The 20,116-nt window shown below is 34.5% G+C and overlaps 1 protein-coding gene across 1 annotated transcript; it reads right to left on the bottom strand.

Annotated features, from left to right (window-relative positions):
* Positions 1-350: 350 nt before the first annotated feature.
* LOC127861806 (uncharacterized) lies at positions 351-7,081 on the bottom strand. Its single transcript, XM_052400485.1, has 9 exons — positions 6,928-7,081; positions 3,778-4,110; positions 3,287-3,394; positions 2,873-2,974; positions 2,470-2,571; positions 1,923-2,036; positions 1,390-1,515; positions 711-1,034; positions 351-430 (listed from the first exon to the last, which is right to left on the bottom strand). The coding sequence occupies exons 1-9, from the start codon at positions 6,989-6,991 to the stop codon at positions 351-353; spliced, it is 1,353 nt and encodes a 450-aa protein (XP_052256445.1). The 5' UTR covers positions 6,992-7,081.
* Between the last annotated feature and the right edge of the window lie 13,035 nt (positions 7,082-20,116).

Here is a 20,116-nt window from a genome sequence, read left to right as displayed (position 1 = left end):
CATTATCAAGAAATAAAGTAGAATAGACAATATTGCCTTCCCTGGGATACAAACCCGGGCCCTCTAGAAGCAAATGATAGTGCGAAACCACTGCGCAACGCATGCTATAAACATTTTTTAACGAATAAATCCTATAGAATTACAAACGCTACATCATTAATACAAGTGTTTTCGGAGTCATTTTGAAAATGCGTTACAATCTCTTAATTATTTTACCGATTTCAAATGATGATAATCCATTAATGAACTTATACATTTAACTTTTTTTCTGAGTCAGAAGTATTATTATGCTGGATAAGACTGAATGTAGGTTTTCCTTTTTTAATCTATGACAATCTTTTTGGAATTATTTATTTTTCAAAATGTTTAGCTTGTCTTTTTGAAGTATAAATGCATACTTGCCTCTGAATTTCTGAGCCTTTGACCGCATCTAAATAATTGCATTAAGTTAAATATTAACACACTTTATGTCAATACTATAAATACATATACTGATGAAAATATTTTAAATTGCGATAAGTTATGAAGTAAGTAACATACTACTTTAATACTATACATACATATTCTGATGAAAATATTGTTTAACAATTTTTTTAAATTACTTGAAATACTTAAAATACTTGATAAAACGAGATTCAGCTAATGCATATTGAAATTGGTTATGACAAGATTATATTTAATTGGAATTGTCTTAAAAAGTAAACCATTACCGTTAGTCGTATTTATTTCTGCAATTGTCATAAACGAAATCCGCCGTTCTATAAGACTTTCCGCATCGTCATTTCTGATATGTACAGCAACTTCTGGTATGCTAGTGTTGCATGCTAGATGCATGTGAATGGTGTTATCAGAATGGTCTGTGAAGTCTGGTGGATTTTCTTGGTCGTTTGTAACCGTTATGTACGAACTTGTTATTTCGGGTATCTCATGGTAAAGCGCCAGCGATTCATCTTTGACAATCCCCAAACTGCTGTTTCTAGGAGTAGGTTCTGTTGATTGAATGTTGTCGATTTCAGTTACTTGGTCCCTGAATACTGAAGAATAACGACTAAAACGTTAAGAAAGTACGGGAACAACATTGTCAAATGAGGAACAAAATAGTAGTTCACCACCATCAAGGTGATGCATAGGCGCATTGTTAAGATTTTGAAATGCCACGTAAGTTTCGATCACCACTTGAATGTTGTTATGCGTTTGATTTAAACAATGTATGTCACTTAAAACACTTAATACCCTAAAACGTGCCATTCCAAAACTTATGTAACCGAAGAGGTTTTATATGATGTATGTATGTGAATTTAATGATCACAATAGTCTGCCTCATTTTCTTGATCACTGTCTATTCTGCTCTTAAAGTAATACGAATGTACGTTACAGAATTGTACGAACTTGTTAAATCCTGTATCTCATGGTAATGTTCCAGCGATGTATCATCTTGGATAATCTCTAAACTAATGTTTCTAGTAGGTTCAGTTGATCGACTATTGTCAATTCCGGTTACTTGGTGAGTGAATACTGAAAAATAATGACTAAAATGTTAGAAAAGTGTGATAACGGTCTTTTCAATTTAGGTGCAAGAATCAAACAAACTGTTGGTCACAGTAGTTGACAATAAAACAACATCAATATAAATGTAAAGAGACTGAACATATATGGTCTACTTTTTTTCCGATCACCACTTATTTGTTGTATGTGTTTAAATAAAACAATGCATATCTCTTATTTTACTTACACCTGCAACGAGAAATTAATGTAACCAAGAAACTGATCTGCCGGTAATTTAAATATGAAGTTTCAGTTTGAAGTTACTATGCAATACTATAATTTGTTACGATTACCTTTAATGAATGCATGCAAACAAAACCTGTTATGCGTAGATGTTGCCTTAAACTATTGAATGGTTATACTATGTTGGAACTTACCATTTGAACGCCCTTTAAGTTTCCAATACCCGCATATGCACAAACTTGCAGTAATGACAAGTATTGCACCGACGGCAGCAACTATTATGAAAATTTCTCTTTGGGAAAAGAATTCTGCAAAATAATAGTTCGTGCAGTCCAGAAGGCAAAAATCAGAAAATTTAAGCATTCGCATAAACGCACCAAACAGTCATATTTTGCGACTTTGTGAATCAAACAAACGAAAAACAACATGATGGTACTAAAAGTAAAAACGTATCGTATGTCATAGCTGTTTTCGTAAAGTACATATTTCCAAAACAACACAAACACGTTCATTTATTATAAAATATCAATGCCGACAGATTGAAACCCGGTTAATTATTTATCGTTTCAGGTGATCATAATAATATCATAATGTTTTTGGTCATAGTCCAAATGCCTTTGCAATCCCTATTTTGTTCAATTGAGCGACATCAACTCTTGATTGAAGTTTTACACAGTTTAACATATTACTAAAAACCTAATAAAATGAATTGGCTTTATTGGTTTGTTTCTGTAAACTCACTGAAACTATGTGTATTATCGGAATCTTCTTTTTCGGATGTCTTCGTATGGTTGATCGTATAGGTTGTGGAAATCTTGACTGAAGTTGTTGTGTTATTATTTTCTGTAAATATACGATGTTTTTAGTTTTTATGTTCAAATCAATTATACTCTCTGACAATATAAATTATGAGTATCTGTTCTCGGTTTGAAATTTGATTTCATGTTTAATATGTGTGTCATTTTCTCTAAGAGTTATCGAAAATAAATAAGAATTATTTTTTAGACGTAAACATAACATGTGTATGTTTTTCATTAAATTAGCGATGATATTAAAGATCCGTCATTCAAATTGCGTTTGGCAGACATTTGCATACATTTAATGTTACAACAAAAACTCACTTGAACAACGTTTACAAACTTACGGTTGAAAGACTCTTTACCGTGTTGTTCCATTTCATAAGGCATTGTTTTGTTCATTGTTTCTTGCGTGAAAAGGGTCACTGATGTCGTTTTGTTATAGGTTTCTGTAAATAAAAATTGTGATCACCATTGACATCCATCAACCGAATGAGCTACCTTTGCTTACCAAGTCTCGTAAGCTTTAGTTGTACAACCAAAGAAATATATGTGTGTCGTTCAATATACAAACGTTGCTAAATATTGTTATCATAACTAAAACATAAAACTTCTGCGTTTAAAAGCAATTGAACTTCATGTATATCATCGCAGGATTTTGCTTAACTTGCTTCCCATTACACTGACGCATTCATGTTTAACTAGCATAATGAAAGAAAGTCATATAAAGTACGTGTTATAATACTTTAAACACGTATTACCTTCAATGTCTGTGTATGCATTGCTTTTACCAGTAACATAATCCTTGACATTCTCATAACTTTTAACAGTGATGTCCTCTGTTATTGTAGTTGCACATTCATTGTTTCCTATAAAATGGATTGACAGCTATGCTGACGTAATAATAATGAATGTCGTGCATATGTAATACACATGAACACACATAACAATGGGAACAATCAATAACTAAGTAAACTCTACCTAGTTCATTTTATTCAAAAACAGCAATGAGAGCAGGTGTTTTTTTAACGCATGCATGTTTTTATGAAAACTAAGGTTATTGTTTATAACATCATAACAAATGCGAAAATGAGTTTATAGAAATCTCAATTCCAAAATTACCTGATAAAAATATACTTACATAATCATTCGACTTAAGAACATTTCGAAGGTGCTATAATTTTCCAAATTATTGAGTAATTATTATCTTTGTGTCAACTATACCACGGCAACAAAAGCTGTCAATTCTTACCTTCGTTCGGAACACTAAACAAAGTGCTAAGTAAGTTCCTTTCATTAATAAATATCCTACAGTGCCATTTATCACCCGCTTGTGCAATGTTTACATTAGATATATTACACGTGACATTATTTCCATCGATGCAAGAGCAGTTAATAGTGAAACGGGAAGTTGCCAGACATTCCGTTTCATTGTATACAACTTTTGCCATGTTTTGTATGTCATTTTCAGCAATTGATCTTCTGTAAAACATCCAAACCCCGTGACTAGCATGTCTACTTGTGCAGGAAGTTTCTATGGTTGATGAACACACAACTCGAAGGTCAAATCGTGATTCGATAGTCGCTGAAAAAGAATCATTTCTCTCACCTTACCATTTTTTTTAAATAAAAACATAAAATTAATGCGTTATCGTGATATTTTGTTTAAATCTTCAAAATATTATTTTAACGATTCACAGCTCATTTAAAGGGGCCTTTTCACAGATTTTGGCATTTTTTAACTTATTCATTAAATGCTTTATATTGATAAATGTAAACATTGGATCGTAAAAGCTCCAGTAAAAAATCAAGAATAAAATTAAAAAAAGGAAAAGAACATTGCCCGGAGCAGGTTTCGAACCAGTGACCCCTGGAGTCCTGCCAGAGTCCTGATGTAAAAACGCTTTAGCCTACTGAGCTATTCCGCCGAGTACACATACTGGACGTATTTTATACTTTATATAAGCCATCTTCGTAGTTTCACAAAATTTAACGACAAAAACAGAACTCTCCAAATTATTCAATCGTTTCGCGTTGCAACGCTTTATAATTTTTAAGTTTTAAAATCGTCAAAAGATGCATATAATGGCTATATTAGACCATGGTAAATGTTCAGTATTACTGTTTCCTCACAAATATCATAACTAAAACGAAAATGTGCGAATCTGAAACAACTTTTTTTAATTTTGTCAATTTACCAAAGCGTGAAAAGATCCCTTTAAGCGGTGTTACCCCGTTTACAATTTTACTATTAGCTGGGCCGACATGCCGAGTAAACATTTAAATTGTGACACTGATAAGCAAAGGGTGTACCCGCACGTGTGCTCTTAACGCTAGCAGATGTTACCTGCATTGCACAATAATTAATAGATTGCAATATGTGTCTTTACCTTTTTATTAAGGGACACTGTTAGAACATATTAACATATAAACACCGACACTTCACTGTATTTAAATTATTTGAGATCGCCCCGATCAGATTTTAAGGCTTAGTTTTAGCCGTCTGATTTGAAAAACTTAACCAAATCCCGCAAATAATATGCCTGAGAACTGGCACCCTCTGCGTTCACAGTGCAGAAAATCTTATCAGAGGTGATCAATACACATTTACAGAGGGGACAATTGATGAACAGAAATTTCAAAAACACATTATTGTTAAGTTAGCGTATGTGTTTGTGTAAGTCAGATTTAATTCACAGGTCCCCTCAGCGTCTCCTCGACTGCTTTATGCGCGGACCTAAAATACGGTCCGTATTGGCACCTTAAATACTCTTTATAAAATACACCCACCATGTTCCAGTCTTAGCGAAGAAGATACTACTAATACTAATACTTCTACTACTACTACTACTACTACTACTACTACTACTTTTACTACTACTACTACGACTACCACTTCGACGACGAGGACCGACGCCGACGGACGTCGACGGACGACGACGAAGGACGACCAACGGACGACCGACGGACGATGGACGACGACCGAGGGGCGACTGATGGACGACCAACGGACGACCGATGTTTGGACGAGGGACGACCGACTGACGACCGACGGAAGACGCCGGATGAACTAGTAGTAGTAGTAGTAGTAGTAGTAGTAGTAGTAGTAGTAGTAGTAGTAGTAGAAGTAGTAGTAGTAGTAGTAGTAGTGGTAGTAGTAGTAGTAGTAGTAGAAGTAGAAGTAGTAGTAGTAGTAGTAGTAGTAGTAGTAGTAGTAGTAGTAGTAGTAGTAGTAGTAGTAGTAGTAGTAGTATTAGTAGTAGTAGTAGTAGTAGTAGTAGTAGAATAAGTAGTAGTAGAAGTAGTAGTAGTAGTAGTAGTAGTAGTAGTAGTAGTAGTAGTAGTAGTAGTAGTAGTAGTAGTAGTAGTAGTAGTAGTAGTAGTAGTAGTAGTAGTAGTAGTAGTAGTAGTAGTAATAGTTGAAGTAGTAGTAGTAGTAGTAGTAGTAGTATTAGTAGTAGTAGTAGTAGTAGTAGTAGTAGTAGTAGTAGTAGAAGTAGTAGTAGTAGTAGTAGAGGTAGTAGTAGTAGTAGTAGTAGTAGTAGTAGTAGTAGTAGTAGTAGTTAGTAGTAGTCGTATAGTAGTAGTTAGTAGTCGTGGTAGTAGTAGTAGTAGTGTAGTAGAAGTAGTAGTAGTAGTAGTAGTAGTAGTAGTAGTAGTAGTAGTAGTAGTAGTAGTAGTTGTAGTAGCAGTAGTAATAGCAGCAGCAACAACAACAACAACAGCAGCAGTAGTAGTAGTAGTAATAGTAGTACTAATAGTAGTATGTTATGTTATATCAGAGCCTTGCCTTGAGGACGTTTTCATTGGCTGATTAATTTGAGGGAACAAGATTGTATTTGATTGGCTGACTAGCTCGTGGCCACGAGTTAGCTAAGTCGGGATCTCGAGATCTCGTAATTCTCTCCTCTTTTGTTTAATGCACCCTTCCTTTATTTACTGCACCGCTCTTTTTTTAATTGCACTCCTCTTTTATTTAGTTTTGCACTCCTCTTTTTTTCTATCTCGTGGCCACGACATAGCTAACTCGTGGCCACGAGTTACTAAGTCGTGGCCTCGAGATAGAAAAAAGAGGAGTGCAATTTAAAAAAAAGAGGACTGAATGTCACCTCTATGCCACCGTTTTTGACACTGTATCCGCGAATTCAATTATTCATATTTAAACACTTGTCTGGAAAAGTTATGCTTTTGTATTCCCTTCAAGATTTTCTGTTTGTTGGTGTTGACTAGATTGAGTACCAGTTTTTAGGAAACATTAAGGTTTCATAGTAAGCAAACTTTAGTTTTGTTGAAATAGAGACTTTCTAAGTAAAAAATAAGACTCGCTTAGTGTTGTTCACTGGCTTGTTGTGAAAATTATTTATTTCATAGTAAATATAGTTAAAACTTGACAAAAACTCACGTGTTTCGGTATAATCAGCATCTACGTATGCAAGTATTTCGCAGAACAGAAAAGTCCGATTCATGTTCGTATTTTGACACCTTTACGAATTATTTGTATCCAGTCGAAGCTGCCTATGACAAGCTCGTCGATCAAAGTTATGAAATCGCATTTAAATGAGTGTTCATTGTGTGTATTACAAGTTTCATTAAAACGTTTGATGGAAAATGGGACAACGAAACGGGAAATAAATTGTTTTAGCTACGTATATTGTCCAGTTAATGATAATACTGAAACATCGGAAAGTAAAACAGATGTAAGACACTTAAAACGAGATATATCGGTTAATTTTTTAAACTACATAACACAATCAAATAGTTAACATATTGAATGCAAACGGCATTGTGGATATACCATTATTTACAACCAATATAAACGTTTTGCATCGCGAATCCAAATATGTAGTTTTGATTCGTCACGTGCTCTCTGACAAACTGGTATAAGCATCAATTTGAAATAAGCAATTTCGCAAAGCATCGTCATTTCAAACGTTAACTGGTATCAATAACAAAACATTGCAAGTTTACTACTGCATATTTAATGGAACTCAAAAAAGCTGCTCCAAGTTTAACATTTAAGTTTCCGTTTCGAAACAGGTAGTGGATGTTGTAGATTAAAGAAACTGTCAAACGATGAATGTTGGCTTGGTTAGTACGCGTCGCTGATTAAGACTCTCTGTGCAAGACTGTTCTCCAGGGCACGCTATAGGGAGGTCGAGGTCGAAGGTCAAGGTATATATCACACTAAGTGTGAAAATCGTTTCCGATCAATAACTCGTCAATGATTTGACCGATTGGCTTGATACTTCACATGTTCCTTGGCATTGGACAGTAGATGACCCCTATTGACATTGAGTTCAGAAGGTCAAAGGTCAAGGTCACTTACACACTAAGTGGTTCCGATCGTCAACGAACTGACCGATTTGCTTGATACTTCACATGTGCATTGGCCTTGGACAATAGAAGATTCCGATCGAAATTAAGGTTACTAGGTCACAGGCGAAGGTCACTATCACACTGAGCGTGAAAATCGTTTCCGATGAATTACTTGTCAACGAATTGACCGATTCGCTTGATACTTCACATGTGCATTAGCTTTGGACAGTAGATGACCCCTATTGAAATTGGGTTTACCAAGTCAAAGGTCAAGATCACTATCACACTAAGTGTGAAAATCGTTTCCGATCAATATTTTATCAACGAATTTATTTGGTTGACTTGATACTTCACATTGGCATTGGCCTTTGACAGTATATGACCCCTATTGTAATTGGGGTCATGAGGTCAAAGGCCAAGGTCACTACCAGACTTAGTGTGAAATCGTTTCCGATTAATAACTTGTCATCCAATGGACCGATTGGTTTGATACTTCACACGTGTATTGACCATGGGCAGTAGATTACCCCTTTTAAAATTGAGGTCACTAGGTAAAAGGTCAAGATCACTGTTTCACATTAAGAGTACAATCGTTTCCGATCAATAACTCGTTAACTGATTCACCGATTGGCTTGATACTTCCATTTGACTCGGACAGAAGAAGACTTCTATTGAAATTGGGGTCACTATATCAAAGGTCAAGGTCACTGTTACACACTTAGTATGAAATCGTTTCCGATCAATAACTTGTCAACTGATTCACCTATTTTCTTGATGCTTCTCATGTGCATAAGTCTTGGAGAGTAGATGACCCCTATTTAATTTGGGGTCACTAGGTCAAAGGTCATGGTCACTAGCACAATACGTGGAAAAGCGTTTCTGATCAATAACTCTTCAACGATTCGACCGATTGACTTGATACTTCCCATGCGCATTGGCCATTAACAGACGATGACCCCTCTTGAAATTTGGGTCACTATGTCAAATGTCAAGGACGCTGTCACAATTAGTGTGAAAATTAGTTCAAATCCCTGTTTGTGGGGGGGGGGTGGGCATATTTCTCCGACGCGGAACACTTGTTTTAGTTTAGTTGGCCAAATGACTATTACATTCTATCCCCTTCATTTGTAAGGTATCGATACGAGGTAGCCGCGCCTAGTTTATGCGGATGTGTATGGAAATATCGGCTTTGTGTGGTTTAACACACTTTAGATATATCATTTTGGTATAATGGGAACTAATGAATCTTTTAAGGTTAATCGTTTATTGTTGCTTAAATAAAATAAACACGATTGACCAAACCAAGACAAATGCAGGCAACGATTTTGCGTCTAATTTAAGATAACATAGGGCACAAGTCACATGATAATGTCGTCGAGCTTTACAGAATTATTTATTGTACACTTCACAGCAATTAGTTTTTAAGTTGGAATGTAATCCTTTTAGAAATATGAACGAAATTGACTTTACAAAGTGAACGAAACTGTTTTGTCACTCTATGAAAAGAAACTACAGCAAAAAATACACTACTTAACTATTATTATTTTTAAACAATCAGTAAACATTATTGCCTGAAAGGCCAAATATCGCCCAACTGAGATACAAAGGAACCAACTGTTCTGTGCAGCGCATGATGTAATTAGAACAAATGTTCTGACAAACTGTAACGAAGACTGAACAATAAATGTAACTTTTAGATTTCTAACAAGGTTTTACTGTAGGCATATAAGGATAAATTCCACTCCCCTGGCAGAAACGTTTTTCAACCAACCGCAAACATTTTCAAACAAATCAAAGATATCATTTGGATGAAGATTCTGACCAAGTTTCATGAAGATCGGACAATAAATGTGGCCTCTATAGTGTTAACAATGTTTTACTGTAGCTATTTAAGGAAACATGCACTGCCCCTTGGCGGCCATGTTTTTAAAGCAACCGGGAACATTTTCGAACTCGTCTTAGATATTATTGGTACAAATCATCTGACCAGATTTCATAAAGATCGGACAATAAATTTGGCCTCTAAAATGTTAACAAGGTTTTATTAAATCAATATAAGGAAAAACAAGCCCTGCCACCTGGCGGAAATATTTTTCAACCAAACAGAACCAATTTAGAACTCGTCCAGAAATATTTTGGCACAACTGTTATGTGCAAATTTCATGGAGCTCAGAACAATCTCAGAAGGAACTCTTTCCCTGTATCCTGCATATAGTCTTTCAACGTCATCGGCGTTCTCGTTAGTAAATAGTGAGTATCACGCTAACAGGCGGATAGAAAGCATAAAAATAAAAATAGTTGTCGCGGGCGGGGACCGTTGGGGTCTTTGCTTTTAGCTTAACTCCCATCGGCCATCGTGACATAGACATACTGTCAGACCCATCGGGAAAAAAAATACTGTCCAAAAAACAAAAAATACTTTCGCCCGCTACCTTAGCAATCACGTGCGGAATGGTAAAACAATATACTGTCCCATTCGCGCATGCGCATTACGCAGTTTTGCTTTTCCGTTGTAAACAGACGACCAAAGTCATGATTCATATAAATTGTTCCTGTTTGAATAGTTTTTTCGGTATAATAAAAACAATATTACTTGTCTGACAGGATGACAATCAATTTGTCAACTTTCGGAAAAATACTGTCAACTTCGGCTTCGCCTCGCTTAACTTTTAAAGCAGTTTACATTTGTGGATAGAGCTGAAGTCATGAAGAAATTTCGTTAAATTCCTAGATTCACCAATATACTGTAACATTATGCGTGTCGTTTTCTCATAATGATACATGTGCAAAATCCTTGATATATTCCAAGATATCTTAAATATGAAAACTAAATTTCTTTCAAACACTGATTACACTATCATAGCTACCTAAATGACTTTCTAGTTTTTCTATTTACTGATGATGTTCAACCTGTTGTGTAACAGGTAAACATTTATGACAAAATTTACTCAATATTGTTTGTGTTACGACTTGGATTAAATAACGAAAATAAACCTATCTAATGTTAAAGCCACCGAAACACTGATACAACACAACATATGTCGATGATATGAACAACAATTAAATTGAGTTAACGTAATAAATGAATGATATTATTGCGTTATCAATCTAAACTTCGCGTGGCGTTATTTATAGAACAAACTTCGGTACAGCCCGTTTAGCTCAAGCGAGATATCTTCTGTACAAAGTGATTAAATAGTTTCTGTTTGGTATGTTAAAGTGATTCTACAAATCGAATGATTTTTGTTGAGGGACAACACTTTCCGTTTTTATGGTATTTTCTGTTTAAAGCAAGTCTCTTCTTAGCTGAAATCCAGAAAGTGCCGTCCATGATAAGCTTGTGCGGACTACATAGGCTAATCTGGGACGACATTTACGCACTCACATTCAGCCCCATTTTCACAGAGCGAGGCTCAAATAAATTCAGCTGACTTGATGCTCACGCACTTAATTTACAATAGAATTTCAAATTATTTAAATATTTTGAAAGCAATTAAATGTATTTATACATTTAAAAAACCTTTATTTTCTTGTGTATTTATAGATATTATACATGTATGCACAATACACACCCCGGTTAGAAGATTCAATTTAAACTGTTTCAGATTCCGTTTAAATATGTTCTAAATTCCTAAATTCAAATAAATACAAAAAAAATCAACATTACACTTCTTTAATGAGTTAACTCATATGATTCTTTATATATCATTATTTAAAACAAATTATGATCACCATCGCGAAACCATGGCCTAATTTGTTTTCCTTCTTTTTCTATATTGGCTTCGTTAAAAGCTGCGTATTCCCTATATGTCTATATTGGCTGCGCTATCATCTGCCTTCATAGGTACGCACATAATTAACGTAGAATTTCAAATTATTTAAATAAGTTGAAAGCAACAAAATGTGTATATTCATTCAAAAAATATATTTAAATACAACTTTAGATTCTTGTTTATAGATATTATATATTTCTGTGCAATACCACCCCTCCCCCGGTATCAAGATTCAATTCAAATTGTTCCGTTTTAAAATGTTAAAGGTTTCTAAATTCAACAAGATGCAATCAACATTACACTATTTTAATGAGTTTAACACATATTATGTTTTATATATCATTATTTAAAACAAATAATGGTCACCATCGCGAAACCATGACCTAATTTGTTTGCCTTCTTTTTCTATATTGGCTGCGTTAACAGCTGCGTTTTCCCTATATGTCTATATTGGCTGTGCTATTAGCTGCCTTCATACTTACGCACATAATTCACAGTATAATTTCAAATTATATAAATATGTTGAAAGCTTAAAACTGTTCATATGCATTCATATTATATATCTGTTTCCAGTCTTGTAATAAAACCTGTTGGAAAAAAATTGTTCTGATTTGCAAAACTTTCATGTTTAATTAAACGTGCGCTGCTCGTATCTCATGGAATAATAAAATATGCCTAAAATATATATAAATTGTTTAACTATATATTCTTGTTAATGTCTCGATCTAAAACTTTTATGCGCAATGAACACCCCGTTAACAAGATTGAATTCAAACTGTTTTGTATTCTGTTATTAAAAGTTCTACGATTCTTAATTCAAATAAATACAATCAACATTACAATTCTTTAATGGGTTCAACACGTATACTGCTTTTATATTTCATTATTTAAAATAAATAATGACCACCATCGCGAAACCATGACCTAATGCGTTTTCCTTCTTTAGCTGATAGCTGATACTGCCATTCATGTCGATGAAAATTGTGAAACAAATAGCGCGAATAATACAGAGAAAACTACTGACGTTGAAGTCGCATATGTAGGCAAATTATAAACAGGCTTTCCTTGAGACTAATAAAGTTATTGCTTTATTAACAAACACTGTCAATGGTATCGACAAAATTCCACCTGGCTTGAAATCTAATGTTTATTTTGTTATGAATAATGGCGATAACCACCACAAACGTTCTAAAAACAAACGATATTCATTTAATGATGATTGTGGAGTCTCGGACAGCAATACAGGCGCAAGTCCAAAATCTTTTTATGTAAGAGACAGTGATTGCGACTGAAATTTGCTATATAAAAAAAACGGTCAGTTTATTTATAGGAAAAAGGAATGCGGTCAATGCGTGTACGAGCCATTAGAAAAACAATCTGTAGGAAACGAAATTATCTGTCTACAAAGATACTATGTCACACTCAACCTTGACCGACGTTACAAAAGACGAGTGTCTTGCTTATCAAACAATAGAATCGACAGTAGTTTGGCGGTTGTCGAATACTAAGGTACCTTTCCCAGACGCGCCCCTCATGGTAACGCCTAATGTACGTCGGAGTACACGAGAACTCCGCAATTAGTCATGGACGATATCGAGGCAATGATAACTAAAGACAAACCAAAAGTTATTTACAACAAGTTAAAAGACAAGTACGACGATCTCGAATGCCCCTCTGGAACGCAACAAATCCGTGACAAAAAGAAATACGTATTGTCCCAAGACCGACCTCATGCATCGCGAAATAACATCGCCGATCAAATCATAACTCTAGAAAATATGGTTACCGACAATCACGAGTTTGTGAGGTCAATTATCGGGACAAGCAATAGAACACCGACAATAATTTGTTACACTGACGAACAAATTAAGGACCTTAAAAATATCTGCGCTTCTGGTAAAGCAATTTTAGGCGTAGACAAAACATACCATCTATGCGAAATGCACGTGACGGTTACATGTTTCAAACAAATATCTCTATGCAAAGACTTAAGGGCTGCTTTATTCGGCAACGGCGAGTTTCGCCTTAGCAATACACATTCTAGGTTATCCCTGACGAAAAAGGACTGGGACCATAAGGACCCAGAGGACTAGACAATACTCTCGTTTCCGAAATTATAAGGTCCTACACCCTTCAATAGTGACGTCAACAAACGGACTGGCGACCGTCGTTGCACCGAAAACACATGGCAAAAAGCCAGGTCAAAGAAAACGGAAAATTAACGAACGCACGACCACTGTGACTAAACGTAAGACATGCGAATAGTGAGTTTTTTGCTTTATACATGCAATGTACACGCCGATAACCTATTTGTGTATTTGGGGTCCATTTACTGGATTGGTAGTACATTGCATTGCAACGAACTCAGTAATATTGCAGACCTATTACGGACAGTTTATGCTTGAGTGTGCTATAGAAACACTGCATGTATCTTGCACGCCGAGAACCTATATTTGTATTTGGGGTCCAAAATAACTTTGGATTGGTAGTACATTGCAATGCAGTGTTAAATAACACTTTGTTGACGTCTTAAGGTTCACGGGAGGGATAAAATTCATAAAAACTTTGATTTGGTTTTTCTTCATTCAATGTGGTACACTATGGTCAAACTATATATCAATTTAAAGGTAAAGACGGATAGAATAACATAAACACATTTTCGACATTCAATTTTATTTTATTTTTGCTTTATTCATATTTTTGTTTAAAACCAATACATTTGTACACTAGTTAACAAAATCTCAATCTAAAGTTAAGAAGGATATGCACTAGCGTAAGTTGAATAAATACAAAGCTATATACATATACAAGGTCAAGTTAGCAACATTTCACAGAAAATTATTGTCAGAAAACAACAAATGAGTTATTATTCAACTGCATTTTTTGGATAATTTTCCTAAACAAAATTCTAAAAAAAACTTAACTGAACTACTTATTAATAATCCAGGTATGGTGGATAATAAGAGTAACCGTTTTTTTTCAAGGGCTTAACAATTTTGCTATAGCCAAATGGAAAATTTTAAACCATCTCAAATTGAAAGAAATTGCAGACGACATATAACATTGTAAATAAATATTAAGATTTAGGTTTGGCTGGGTTGAAATCATTGTGATGAAAGGAGATATTGCTCATCAATAACAAGATTTTATGAGTTTTGTGCAGACGACTCTAGAAATCATAGTTTTACATAGAAATACACAGCTAGGTATCATAGTTTTTTCTTTCTTCCTTCCTGAACAACTACTGTCCCGTTTTGAATAATGTGTTCTTTTTGGCAAACCGAATCTTTTTATACATTTGTATATCGATTCCTTCATCCCATTTTGAAAGCGTGGCACTCGCTGTTCTCCGTAGAAAAAACGTGCATTACAAATCGGTCGAAATCACGTGAAGTAGTAAGAAAACCTGGTATGTGTATACACATACCTGAGAAAACACATCATTATTTTGACAGTTGGTCGCGACTAGTAAAACAACTGTTAACATTAATCAGGAAGAGATCGCGCTTAATAACAGAAATGATCACACACTTACCCCATTTCAAATATTTTCCAGCTGAAAATTTTCCCCCACACGTCTTTTTTTACTGTATTTGTATCGTTTTTCTGGAGCCGAAGTGCATCTCACATAATATCCATTCGACTTCCTTTGTTTTCACTTTCGTTATTAAAAACTTCCTTTAAAATAATCATTTTTCATTTAGATTGTTGAAGCGAATTATTATTATATATTATCAATAAAATAGTATACCGTGATGAATTGAACGGAGTTTCGTATCGATCTTTCTGTCAGTCGGTAAGCGTACTATTTTGTGCGCAATAATACAAGTACATGTGATTCGACAGCAATTGTAAACATGGCGAAATGCTTCTTACTAAGTAATTTTTTGGAGTGTTTATGAGGTCTGATCATGCAGTTTTCACACATCAACGGAAAGATTACAATCCAATGCATTTGTCATCGTCAACCGTTTGGAATGTCAATTAGGCGATGAGTGAGTTTTTAGTATGTTTCTTTCAATTTTATTAATCTAAAAATGGCTGCCCCCATCGTCACGAAATGACATGTGTTCGAGTTTTGATATTTCTAGATATGTAAAAAAAATACTATTTAAGCGTAACTTGCCCTCATCAATGTCGATATTATTAACTAGTTATATAATTTTCCGCCGAAATACGTTGAATAAACATCATCCAGATTTTTGAAAATAATGTCTATTTTTGTGTTAAAATCGCTTTGTATTTTGATTGATTTTGTCGATGGTATGAGATTTTGCTGCACAAAAATGGTAGCAGTTTGAAGGAAAACCACCCTTTTAAGCAAATATGTAAACATTTTCAATGTGGCACTCTTTGTTTAGTCAAATTTTAGTTCAATGCTAGGGGTCCCACATTTTTCAAACTGAAGCCTCTACATGAACCTTAACACAAGTTACATCACGTGAAAAAACAATAATCCGCCATTGCACACGATACGATTATACAAGATCAAGGAATAGATCGTGTTTGTAAATAATTGTAAATAATTTATACGAGACACAAATTACAAAAAAATACATTAAAACAAAAACATCAATAGTATATGACACGCATCGGGATTAACTAACGCATCGAGTTTCATCAGATCGTATATTGTACTTTTAAGAGGTCGTATTCGTGGATAACTAAAATTAAAATTGTGTGCCAGTCTCGTCTACTCACTTCTCATACAAATACAATGCTTTTGTATAACTATGTATTTGCTCAATATTTGAATATATTTAAATCTCGTAATATAAAAAAAATAGAAAAAGAAAACAAAAAAATATTATATTATATATTAGCAGTTGTACATAGAAATAAGAAGTGTTACATTGATTCATTGATAAAGCGTTCAAATTTTTTTGGGGGAGCTTATAGTCGCCGCTTCGTCTGTCCGTGTGTCCGTCCGTCCGTGCACAATTTTTGTCCGGGCTATTTCTCAGCAATTAATGACCGGAATTCAATGAAACTTTATGGGAAGCTTTACTACCAAAAGGAGATGTGCATATTATCAGCGGGTTCTGGTCGGATGATTTTTCACAGAGTTATGACCCTTTAAAATTTTCCATTAACTGTACATATAGTGCAATTCTTGTCCCCCCAACTACTGACTGGAATTCAATGAAGCTTTATGGGAAGTTTAACTACCTTGAGGAGATGCGCATGTTATTTGTGGGTTCTGGTTAGATGATTTATTTAGAGAGTTATGTCCCTTTGAAATTTTTAAGTTGCTAAACCATCCATCATGTTTTTTGTCCAAAGTTATGCCCCTCACGACGTTTCCTTTTATCTGAATATATAGTGCAATATTGTGACCAAAAAACCTTTGGGGAGCATCACCCGTCTCCGACAGTTTCTTGTTTTAATTATATTAGAATTATAATTTCTTATGTTTTGAATGTTTATTCAATTGACAAAACCAGGTATGATACATTTAGCAAAAACATTTCTATCATATTGACGCGTGTGCGCAGCGGGTAATCAGATTGCCCGCTGCGGGTATTCAGATTATCACCTTCAATCGGAGGCGATTTAATTAACACCCCGCAAATAACATAACAGGAATAACATCTTCAATCAGTTGTGTTGTAATTAAAACTCCGCTGATAGCTTACCTGTGTATTCCGTTGATATTTCTATAATGAAATAAATGAAACACAAATTAAATGCCCCAAGTTATATATTTCGTTGTAAGTTTTAATGGTAATCATACCTGTTTTTTTATCATTGCTAACATTTGTTATTATAATCATGATCTTGAATTATGTAACACTTTCTTTGCATTTGTATATGTAACATTGTTGTATATATATTTTTCATTTATTTTGATTCTTACTTTACTACCATGGTCATCTTTGCACATGTATTTGTAACATAGTAACTATATATTTTTTTATTCTATCTTTCTATCTTTTATTCTAATTTTACTATCTTCTTTGCATATGTATATGTAACATAAATGTATATATATTTTTTCATTTTTTATTCTATGTTTCTATCTTTTATTCTAACTTTACTACCTTCATTGCATATGTATTTGTAACATAGTTGTATATATATTTTTCAATTTTATATTCTATCTTTCTATATTTTATTCTAACTTTAATACCTTCTTTGCATATGTATATGTAACATAGTTGTATATATTATTTTTTTATTCTATCTTTCTATCTTTTATTCTAACTATACTACCTTCTTTGCATATGTAATATATTTGCATATATATTTTTTTAAATATTTGTATTCTATGTTTTTGTATTATGTACCACTTATTATGTACCATATATTTATATACACATTCCGGCAAAATGCCGGTGTATGTCCTGGATTTTTCAAATAGTATCACTTTCTATTATCATTATCTGATTTGGAATTGAGGGTAACCTTCTCATTGACAGATAAGCTTATCTAAAGCTGTGCAGTTTTATTTCAATACAAACAGCTGCAAATTTTAACTTGTTTTTATATATTTCGGAATGTTTTGGCCTATTTTTTTTTAATTTCTTGTTTAAATATTTGGGACTATTTCGGCCTTTTTGTTTTTACATTTCTTTACGAAATTCAAAATTTGGCTCTTACATGAGGTGGCCTCCACGTGGCAAGAGCTGGGCAACATATTCATTATGTTGGCAAACTACCTCATCTATATATAGAAAGACATTGAGTGCTTTTCGGTGATTCTGTGCTGTGAAAGGGGGGGCGGGGTTGTTGATAGGTTTTTGTCTGTATCACTGATTTCTACAATAAGAAAGCACTATAATGATTTTTTTGACACTTGAAGGTTGTACAGTGGGGATTTCGGTACCGGCGCGCGTCTATGTTCTTGTGTAGAATTACCGAAATCCCCGCTAAGAGGCAACGCATGCTGTCAAGAGTGCTTAATAATTAATATTAATATCAATATTTGAACATTAACATGTATGCGATGCCAAAACCCAATCATACCGATGACATATTGACCCTTTAAAGCGTATTTATGGGGGATTTTGGTACCCGGCGGGCGAATGTAGAATTACCGAAATCCCCGCTGTAAGTTGTTTTTTTCAACAGAAGTTACCAAAAGGGAGATTGTTGATAGACTTTTGTCTGTATCACTGATTTCTACAATAAGAAAGCACTATAATGATTTTTTTTGACACTTGAAGGTTTGTACAGTGGGGATTTCGGTACCGGCGCGCGTCTATGTTCTTATGTAGAATTACCGAAATCCCCGCTAAGAGGCAACGCATGCGGTCAAAAGTGCTTAATAATTAATATTAATATCAATATTTGCACATTAATATTTATGCGATGCCAAAACCAAATCATACCGATGACATTTTGACCCTTTAAGGCGTATTTATGGGGGATTTTGGTACCGGCGCGCGTCTATGTTCTTGTGTAGAATTACCAAAATCCCTGCTAAGAGGCAACGTATGCTGTCAAGAGTGCTTAACAATTAATATTTATATAATTATTTGCACATTTACAGTTATGCGATGCCAAGAAACAGTCATACCGATGACATACTGACCCTTTAAGGCGTAAATATGGGGGTTTCGGCACTTTGCGGTCGAATGTAGAATTACCGAATTCCCCGAAGTGTTTTTTTTTTCAACAGAAGTTACCAAAATGGAGATTGTTGATAGATTTTTGTTTGTATCACTGATTTCTACAATAAGAAAGCACAATTATGTTGTTTTGTTTGGACACTTGAAGGCTTGTACAGTGGGGAATTCGGTACCGGCGCGCTTCTATGTTCTTGTGTAGAATTACCGAAATCCCCGCTAAGAGGCAACGTATGCTGTCAAGAATGCTTAATAATTAATATTAATATCATTATTTGCACATTAACATGTATGCGATGCCAAAACCAAATCATACCGATGACATATTGACCCTTTAGGGCGTATTTATGGGGGAATTCGGTACTCGGCTGGCGAATGTAGAATTACCGAATTCCCCGCTAAGAGGCAACGTTTGCTGTCAAGTGTGCTTAATAATTAACATTAATATTATTTTTTTGCACGTTAACATTCAAGCGATGCCAAAAACCAATCATACAAATTACATTTTTGACCCTTTCAGATGTAAATATGGGGCATTTTGGTTCTCTGTGGGCGAATGTAGAATTACCGAAATCCCCGCTACAAGTTAATATTTTTCATAAGAAGTGGGATATGGTTAAGTTTTTGTCTCTACCGCTGCTTTCTTATATCAAAAAGCCTTCAGATGATTTTTTGACACTTTAAGGTCTTACCAGTAGGGAATTCGGTAACTGATCGTGCTTGTGCAAATATGCACTATTAATTCATACTCGGAATCCCAATAGTAATGTTTATATTTTAGTTTTTCACTATCAAACTTGGATAAAAACAATGTTTCATCAGTGATTTCAGTGTATTTTGCAATATTCTATCTTAATATCCACAGTATTTTGATAAATAATCAATATTAATGTGGATTTCGGGGGATTTCGGTTATTACGGGGATTTCGGTATT

The sequence above is a fragment of the Dreissena polymorpha genome, chromosome 16, assembly GCF_020536995.1.
Source record: "Dreissena polymorpha isolate Duluth1 chromosome 16, UMN_Dpol_1.0, whole genome shotgun sequence".
Taxonomy (NCBI): domain Eukaryota; kingdom Metazoa; phylum Mollusca; class Bivalvia; order Myida; family Dreissenidae; genus Dreissena; species Dreissena polymorpha.
Note: the sequence above shows the minus strand (reverse complement) of the source record. Positions and strands in the feature narration are given on the sequence as shown.